This window comes from Lycium ferocissimum, chromosome 12 (assembly GCF_029784015.1).
Source record: "Lycium ferocissimum isolate CSIRO_LF1 chromosome 12, AGI_CSIRO_Lferr_CH_V1, whole genome shotgun sequence".
NCBI classification, from domain to species: domain Eukaryota; kingdom Viridiplantae; phylum Streptophyta; class Magnoliopsida; order Solanales; family Solanaceae; genus Lycium; species Lycium ferocissimum.
Window position 1 is genome coordinate 43,916,675 of NC_081353.1, and position 10,099 is coordinate 43,926,773.

The 10,099-nt window shown below is 32.6% G+C and overlaps 1 protein-coding gene across 1 annotated transcript; it reads right to left on the reverse strand.

Annotated features, from left to right (window-relative positions):
- Window positions 1–3,198: 3,198 nt before the first annotated feature.
- On the reverse strand, window positions 3,199–6,706 carry LOC132041158 (transcription factor bHLH143-like). The gene is made up of 4 exons (XM_059431976.1): window positions 6,552–6,706; window positions 4,721–5,285; window positions 4,482–4,639; window positions 3,199–4,377 (listed from the first exon to the last, which is right to left on the reverse strand). Exon 4 carries the CDS (start codon window positions 4,358–4,360, stop codon window positions 3,332–3,334), a length of 1,029 nt encoding a protein of 342 aa, XP_059287959.1. The 5' UTR covers window positions 4,361–4,377; window positions 4,482–4,639; window positions 4,721–5,285; window positions 6,552–6,706; the 3' UTR covers window positions 3,199–3,331.
- Window positions 6,707–10,099: the final 3,393 nt, after the last annotated feature.

The following is a 10,099-nucleotide window of genomic DNA, read 5'->3' on the forward strand; positions in this document are numbered from 1 at the left end:
ACGTCAAAAAGTCATGAATTGCAACAATTGTCCTTTGAATTAAGTTCAAGAACTACTCAAATAACTAAAATAGTCCCACATCAAAATTTTATGAAAATTAAGATTTTTTTCTCTCTAATGGTGTGTATACTAAAGGTGCCAGTCTTAGTGAAACTCGTTATAAACCCTTGCCTCCTCTAAAAAAAATGAAAGTCATGTGACAATCTTAATTATGTAATGTCTATCAATCCACGTATGAGTTGATATTGACATAAAATGAGAGCTTTGGAAAATACAATAAAAAAAAACAAGAAAAATGAGAGGAACTAGGAGAAGGAAATAGTTAGAAATCCCAACTATTTTCCCAAAATTTTCTATTTCTGGTTTGACGTTTGCACCATGCACCATAAGTGCCCAGTTAGCTTGTTGAATTGCCAGTTTAACTACTATGAATAGACAAACTGAGAATGCTCAAATAATCACTTTTTTAAAATCATAACAGAACACATCAAATAAATAGTTTTTTTGAGCATATTTGTCACTTCTTATAGGTTACTTGACCATTACTATTAACTATTAAATCACGAGAACCGCGTTCCTTACTTTTTTTAAAAAAAAAAAAAAAAAAAAAAAAAAACTGACACCTAATCAGGATTACAAAATTCAAGACAAATTTCCTTTATTATTTATTTAGTTATTAATATATGTTTGTTTTGGTTTATCATGATTAGGAAAATAATTTTAGCATAAAACTCGATATGTTATATTATGCACCTCATATCGTATTTATTATGCAGAGAACCAATTATCCGTCAACAAAAAGTATATGCACTAAATAATTTAGTGATTTTTAAATGAGAAACTTACGTAAATATACCCTTCGGCCAACTAGTTTAATTTACCAATATGGCCAAAGTATATACTTCGGTTGTATATATCGTGTGTAGGTAGGTATAGTATGTGTATATTACATGTATAGGTACGTATCGTATATGTATATTAATATAAAATATACACTATCTATACACTGTGTACATATTTTGTAAACTAGATGGTCGATGGTATTTGGCTGTAATTTTCTCTTATTAAACCATGTATTATGCTTTAAAATCGTTACATAATTTTGTCCGCAAACCATATGACATCGCTTTCAGTCGAAAATGTTGAATATCATCACCCAAATAATGTATAAAATGCGGTCCCCTTTCAGTATTGAAGTATTAAGAAAGAGAACGAACACATCAAATCAATAAAACACATCACTGTCTCTATGCACTTAGCCAAAAAGCACGCATGCTACGTATAAACACAAGGATAAAGACAACCACCAACACCAAACACAGCAAAGAAACAATATAACATGAAATGAAACTAATAATGTCTTTCTTTGTTATCTGATAACAAAGTTGTCCAGGTCCACTTGTTCATAACATTTAGTGTTCAACCACCAAAGGTTGCAGCATGATGATTAATATTCCTTTTATCCTTTACCAGAAGTATCAAATTTGAATATTGAAAATGAAAAAATCCTGATAGAGAGCATTTTCCTTATTAATGAGCCTAACGCGACTCGAATTCAAATTAGTCAGAGCTCCAATGCGGCTACCGAACACCGGCTAGAAAACAAAAGAAATAAGTGTATTATACAAATTCATTTTCCTTATTAATGAGCCTAACGCGACTCGAGTTCAAATTAGTCAGAGCTCCAACGCAGCTACCGAACACCGGCTAGAAAACAAAAGAAATAAGTGTATTATACAAATTCCTGCTACCTTGCACCAACACAAGTACCACATAAATCTACCCGCCAAGGCCTAAACAAATGAAAAGGAATTAGTTAACGATTCTTTTTGTCTCTGCTGGAGATTTGAACCCGATTTTTCATAATTTTCACTCCGTTAGGTGCAACTAATAATGTTTTAAATAACAAACATCACCCCATGATCACAAGCTGGATGAAATCATTAACAAGAACATGTAACACCAGCAGTTAATTTGCAAATGAGATTCTCCAGCCTTTTTAACAAGATTGGTTTATATACAAAAACAGTTTTCATGTTTCACCCAAGCAGAGCAGCAAACACTTGATGCAACAACAAAAGAAACACAATAACCAATGGAATTCAGATTAAAAAAAGGGAAATGGCAATAGCAAGTAACATGACAAGATCATTGAAAAGGAGCAAGAAAGTGATTGTTAGGGACCCAAATTGGGCACCAAATATGCACTCGGCCACATTTTCAGGTCCTACAAATAAAACAAGCCATCTGCAACATACACAGCTAAGACAAGAATGAGACATGTCAACAGATTCCAATACCAGTCATGGTTCAATTCCTGTGGTTATCTATGCTTATCTAATGTTACATGCTAGTAATTATTTTTCAAAGTTTCTCTTATTCTAGTTTTTTGGACATTTGTACAAAACTGCCTGTACACCCATTGAGCTCCTAGAATGGCCAATTATTTGACTACTCTTGAGTACATAAAACAAGGATGCTCATATCATATCTTTTTGCAATCAAAACAGAACATCTTCATATTACTAGAAGCACATTTGTGGCTCAACTTAGTATTGCTAACGGCAAAACCATGAGGAGAAAAAAGGACAGCAATAGGACAGCTTATCAAGAATACAAAATTCAATAAAAAACATCACTATCTGTAGCAGATAGGTAAAATGTGCTCATGCTAGGAAAAAAGACGCATAAATACATAATCAACAACAAAAACGGTTTACACTGGTCATTTAAAATAAACAATACATACATCCAATGAAACTAGTAGCAATATTTTGGATAACAAACTTCACACCAAGATCACTTGGTGGAGCAATTCTAAACTAGTTATGTGGCAATAACAGCTTTTGCACACGAGATCCTCCATCCTTTTACAACATTGGTTGATCCAGATTCATGATCAACCAAGCAAGCAACAAATACCTAAATACACAGCTAAAAGAAAGATACAATTGCTGCCACGAAATTCCCAGCAAGTACTACCACTTCTACATGATCCTACTGAGGCATGTCATCTGCTCATTAACACGTACAGCTAAGAAGTGTGCAAATGCTTTCCTGAAAAGATGAATAACTTTTCTCTTTGGCATCGAGACATGAACTCAGATTTAACCTCCCCCTTCAGAACCATAACAGGCCCCTTATAAGTAAAGGTATGAATAGACATGACTAAAGATCTCAAAAGCACAGCAACTGCTTCAGTAGACCTCAGCGAAGTCCTCTTTACAACACCACATCTGAGCTTTCTGTTTATTTATTCACAAAAACTTATTAAGCCACAAGCACCAACACTGCTAGTACTAGACTGTTATCAGCAGAAGCATACTGAAGCTCAAACAGTATCAAGTCCTAAGGACTTAGCTTTCACCTTCAGTGATCTCAAGTAACAGATTGCTTCGTCAATGACATCCATCGAGTCTTTTCCTTTCCCTCCAGGGATTATTCTCTGCAAAATGCTTATTGTCTCAAGAATTTGATCTTTTCTTGGCCTCTTTTTCCCAGACAGAGAAACAGACTCCAAAACTTGATCACTGTTGCCACAACTGGATTCTGCATCATCCTCTAAGTCAGAACAAGTAAAGGGTTTTGCAGAGGTTGCGGTATCCACGAGTGATGGCATATCAATGCCACCATCTAATCGTTTACGCCTTTTGCTTGGCCATTCCGAACTAGCTACTTCTTCACCTTCTTCGGAATAATCATGAACTGTCATAGTACTAGGCGAGTGACCTGTGCTTACTACTTCACCATCCTCGGAATAACTATCATCATCATCTGAGTAGAGTAGAGCATTCAGTTCTTCAGTATCCTCGTGCAATTCACTTTCCACATCTTCTCTATGGTTTTCTTCAAAATATTCACCACTGAGGTAATGCCCAGATGAACAAATTCTATTCCCTTTAATCTGTGGGGCTTTATTAATCACATTACAAGGTGCAGCGGGGTTCGGAAGCCAAGAGGGCAGGCATTGTACAGGAGTACAAGTTGTTTGATCACCAGATTGATCAAAGACAAGAAATCTTTTCTGCGCGGATCCCAGGCCTGCATTGTCAACTGATTGAGTAGCAATCTTCTCTTTCACTATAGTGCTCAAAACTGGAGCAAAACCCTGATGAAACTGTGGTAAACAGTGGAACAAATTGTGAGGTTCAGTTGGTTGGATTGCCTTTGACTCTAGCAGCCCAGAAAATAAAGAGGGAGAATAATCCCCTTTAACTGGAACCTCGTTCGAGTATGGAGTCATGTAAATAGGAACAGAATTCTGCTGCCCGATATTTAGTCCACGACTAGAAAAGTTCGAATGGGCTGATTTCAGATCTGGATACTGGTGATGGAACCAAGATAAAATGTCTCTTTCCATTCAATCTCAACAATCACCTAACCAAACCAAAAAAGATCCAATAAACCAAATGATCCATATGCAAAAACTTCATCTTCAAACCAATAAAGATATCCAAGAACAGAAGTATTGCAAAACTTACCAGCTTTAAACAACTGAGGTAATACAAATTGCTGATTACTTCTTGAAGACTTGAGAAACAACAGAAAATCCAAAAATTCCAGCTTAACTAGGATGCAATAACAAAGAAAGATAATAAAACTACGTGACAGGTTTCAGCAACTGTCGGAAATATTCAGCCTGAAATAAACATGAAAAAAATTTAGCTTCCTTCCACAACAAAATCACAACATCAAAATTACAAAAACGGTGAACACTAACCTGGCAATCTTGAAGAGGTTGAAAGCACGCTATAACTCTAACGATTATGGTGGCACACCCCGCAATTCCATTTTCGTGTTTTAATGCCCGAAATCTTGTCTGGCCAGCTGCTTGACACACCATAACTACTTGTTCCAACCCTTCCCTCACTCAAAACAAGTACAACACCACAATCAAAAAGACCAGTGATTTCAAACAACTCCCACCAAGTCTCTCAAATAAACTCTATCTAGAAAGCAACAGTGAATGAGAATATCCCCAATTTACCAAGAACGACGATAGCGCTGAAGAGGACGAAATTCTTAGCTAATACTAAGAACGTAGCATGGTATGACAATGAAATGTGTGGATCCCATGGAAGATTACTAACAAAAATACGATTTTCGGATGTGAAAAACTAATCGAGATTTCAAGAATAAGCTTTTTTTTTTTTTGGTGGTATTCTACAGAATTACATGACAGTACAAGTTCAAGGAGATAACTTTCCTATATACATCAACAAATAGAGTGCAACACAACATGCTGTCCCTCACTTTTGTTTTTGTGCTCCAACAACTTTAAGTTCCTGTAAATAATACCATATAAAACATCAGTTTAAAAGCCAAGTAACATCATATGAAAGCATGTTTATGGAAAAGTAAAAGGTCTAGGAATCTAATCAATAACATGCCCAGCTATTGAGATAATTAAGGGGTGGGGTGAATTATTACTAATTAGGACAAATAATTTTATTTATTTTTTTTGCTTTTTGCTCCTTTAATCTTTGTACCTAATCAATCTTTTTTTTGTCCTACTTTCCTTATTAGTTTGTCACAAAAAAAATTGGCACATTTATATACTTAGAAAGAATTTAACTTATCCGAGGCTTATTTTGGACCACATTTCAAAAGTCTTCCTTTATTGCTTAAACTCAGTGTCAAGTCAAACTAAAACATTCTTTGTAGGACGGAGGGAGTAATATATTTAAAAACGGGATAATTACATTTTTGGACCGCTCAATAGCCAAAGGTTTTGTATATTAAAAATAAATATACAGACTGTATACACAAAATACACACATAATACACATAATCAGTGTATAAGTTTTATATATTTTGGGTGGCGCCCGTAATTAATTTAAGCCGACGGGCCAAAAATGCCTTTTAAAACATATCAAACATGTATTAAAGTAGTGTAAAAATTGGATCTTGGAAACATCAGTTTGAACCAAAAAAATAATTCTTTTTGACAAAATCTTAAAAAGGGACACAAGCTCAACCATCAAAGTAATTACAAAAACCCAATACACTAAAAAAACATTATAGTATGATTCTCTGAGAACAAAGGAAAATAGCCTTAAAACTACAGGATTTACTAAGTTCAAGAAATTGCATCTAAAAGTTGTTTCACATAATTAGCTGTTAATCTCTATTATTTTTCTCTAAAGCAGTATAGCAATTTGTAGTAGTTTCCATAGATCTTAGTGAAAAATACCATAGAAAATGCAAGAAAAAATTAATAAATCAAGAATTCAAAAACCAACAACAAAAACATAAACCCCATGTAATCAAAATTAAGATATAGCAAAATGGACTAAAAGAATTTAATTTTAAAAAAAAAAATTGACTACTATATCAATTTGTAGTAGTTTCCATAGATCTTAGTGCAAAATACCATAGAAAATGCAAGAAAAAATTAATAAATCAAGAATTCAAATACCCAACAACAAAACATAAACCCCATGTAATCAAAATTAAGACATAGCAAATGGACTAAAAGAATTTAATTAAAAAAAAAAAATCAACAGTACATTATTGAGAAGAAGGGGTAAAATCATAAATTAGGGACTTACAGAGAAAGAAAACTGGAGAAATGAAACCCAAGTTGATTATAATTAGAAACACAGAAATATCAAATATTTTGAGAAATTTTTTTTGAGGTTTCTTGAAGATTGAAAGAAAAGTATATCTATGTGTTATATATAGAGAGAGGAAGTAGAGTACAGTCAAAGATAAGGGTGGAGAGACTAATATAGGACTTGTGAAAAAATAAAAAATATATCCTCTCTCTCCATCCCAATTTAAGTGTTTAGTTTGATTAGACATAAATTTAAAAAATAAATGAAATTTTTTAAATCTTATAATTTTAAATAAAAAATAAGTATAGATATTTAAATCTTGTCAAAATTTACTAAATATAGAAAAATATTTTTTTTTTTTGTAACCGACAAAAAAGTAAAGTAATACGTTTAAAATGGGACGGAAGAAGTAACAACTTTAAGAAAAATTTTAATATATGCCTCACATAACTGACATTAGTTGTGTGAGGCATCGTTTTATGAGATAAAAAAATAAACCTAAAATATATGAATCCAAAAATATAAAATGTGGATTTACTTTTTTGTATCACAAAAAAAAGCCTCACACAGCTACTCCGCACATAATAAAACTTTTCCAACTTTAAGTATGGTTGATGAAATTAATTGCTTTCATGCGTGCGAAATGCACTCGTGGATTAGTGTACAATCATATTTTTTTTTTTTTTTTCGGTTTTTGGTCTAGAAGGATCCCACTTGTTTTTTTTTTCCTCTTTTGTGCTTGGTACAGTGAGAATATTTTTTGATATCATTTTTCCAATATTTAATAAACGTTGAACTTAAAAAGATATTTTCTCAAAGAAAATATTTATCTCAAAAGAAATGGAAAAATTGTACTCTCTTTAATTGGGCATAGAGTTTAATGAAGATTTTTAAAACTTGTAATTTAAAATAAATTATATAGATATTTCTGTGTTTATAAATCATTTCATTCATATCAAATGAAAAGCTTAATCTTAAATTCTTGCTAAATATAGGTGTGTCATTTTTTTAAGACCGGCTAAAAAGGAAAAATGTGACATAAATTGATATATAGGTGTCATTCATACAAAAGATAGATGTGTCATTCGTACTAAATATAGATGTGTTATTTTTTTTTTAAACTAATCAAAGAAAAAGAATGTCACATAAATTGGTATAGAAGGAGTAATTGCTACTACTTATGAATAGAAATATTGTGTATATTACGATTTTTAGTAAACTACATTAAGATATAATATATCACGATCGATATTAGACCACAATGTTTCACATATATTTTTATTTGTTGTCAAGGGAACCAAGGTAAATCTCGCTCTAGTATAATAGCTCGCGAGCTTGATCGAAAAAACATGCGGAGGTTTCGAACTTGAGAAACATCATTTAAGATATCACTGCTTAACCAACTCGACCACTCTTAAGGGTTGTTTCACATATTTAAAACGGTGGTTTATGGAATAAAATAGAGATCTGAAACTGCAATATTTATTCAATTTTATATCCATTTTTTGGAACTAATTTTCCAGCTCTAGTTTTTACTGCAAATAGAATTGTTTTGTTCTAAATGGATTCTATCCCCTCATTTTTCTCTTAAAATAGACCCGTTTTTGGGGGGTATTTTCTACCGCTGAATTACAAAAATGGCAGCAAGGGAAAGGGGAAAGTATCCAATGTGTAAGAAGAACATCCAATCATTTAAAACTTGACCATTCAAACCATGAATGATGCAAACCACAATGTGGCCCCCTCTAACCAGCTGAGGCTACTTGATTTTCAAGATTAACTCTATCTAATTCTTATTTCAATCCATTAATATTTACTCAATTATGAACAAGAGACTAATGAACTAGCAAAGATGATATGAGATGGTAAGTATCCTTTCATCTAGATTTTAGGTTAGAGTTTTAGGAATAGAATCATTTTTGGTAGGAGAGCTTTATCTCTCGAAGTGAGACTTTCTGATGTGAAAATAATGATTGAGCTTCTTTTTATATTTTTAATTACTTTCAGTGTGAATTTTTGATCGAGACGACGTCTGTTCTTACCCATGGCTAATACTTCTATAGCTTCATACTCGCTGTCTTGCCACCGAATGAGTTTTTGTGAGAAATGACAAAATTTGCTACATGCAAATTTATGTAATCAAGACTTGCGGATGGTGTGCTTAGAGCTCTATTACTGTTAATGGGTGGACAAATTCAAATTAGTCGGATTTCAAAGCGAATATTGACCACTCGATCGCCAAAAAATGTATTGAGATGAGCGGCGAATAGTGATTCACTCGTAATCAAAAGTTTGAATACTGAGATTGTAATAAATTTCAATAAAGAGGTTTTACCTATTTTAATAGGCCTACTCCGCTCGGATCCAAACATTAATCAAGACCGACGTTTAAAGGCCTAAAACGAAATTTAAAAAAGGGGAGGGCAACAGCCAACAAGAACAAATAGAATGGTGAAATAACAAATAGTACAATAAAACTTTTTCATCATTAAAAAAGAAAAGAACAGCTTTATTCCACACACTTTGCAAGAAATATTTAATCAAACATTACTACTACGACTACTTTACTCTTCAACCTTGAATCACTTTTTCTTCCCTTTTCTTTTGCTTTACTATAAATATTACAGAGTAGTGAAATACATGATTATGGCATGCAAATATTAACTATTGCACTTTGGCCAGTCATGCCCATACAGTGTGTAGTAACTTTCACTATTGACAAACCTTAGACAAGCTATAAGCCGATTTTATTATTAGTAGAGATATCTCACCATCATATATTTAATTAATTAAGTTTCTTTACAAATAATGGCAATTGGCATTAACATCACCCACTTCATGGTGCAATTTTTAAATAAAAAAACAAGAAGTTGTCCTAATAATGTTGACTTCTATAACTGAAACCTGCACGTATTATTTGTCACTTGCTTAATGCTTTAATTTAATTGTTCATACATACGCATGCGAAGCGAATATATTCTCTCTATTGGATAGTTTTTTGCTTAGTTTGATTTTTGTTGATTTAATCTTAATCTTATTAAGATAATAAAGCAGGTGATTGATCGAAAACGATAGTCAAATTCTCAACCGCTCCGTTCTTTGACTATTGCTCTAAATTCTAATCATACCTAAATTAGATATTTGTTAGGTTATACGTGACATACATGGAATACCCCATCTAATTAATTAAATAATATGAGCTGTTACTAATTAAACCAGTCAAGATGAAGGGAACATATACATGTTGTTTACTAAACTAAGCAATGGTTAATAATAACTTTGTACTTAAGTGGCAAAATCAAAAATTTTGCTTGGAGTGTTCAAAAGTTTAATATATATGCATAAAAAGTTATTTTTAACCTATATACGCAATACATTTTTCTATGTATGTAATATTATTAATTAATTTTCTAACGTAACGAATGGTGTTCAACTGATCTTTCACATTGCTTATCGTCAAGAAATAGGAAGATAACATTGCAGGCTTCGACATGGAGAATCTCTCGATAAGATGTGTGTTATTTATTTAGTGGCTTATCTGA

Bases quoted from the DNA above. Each gene is read 5' to 3' on its own strand.
- LOC132041158 (XM_059431976.1), bottom strand. From the start codon at position 4,360: ATGGAAAGAGACATTTTATCTTGGTTCCATCACCAGTATCCAGATCTG.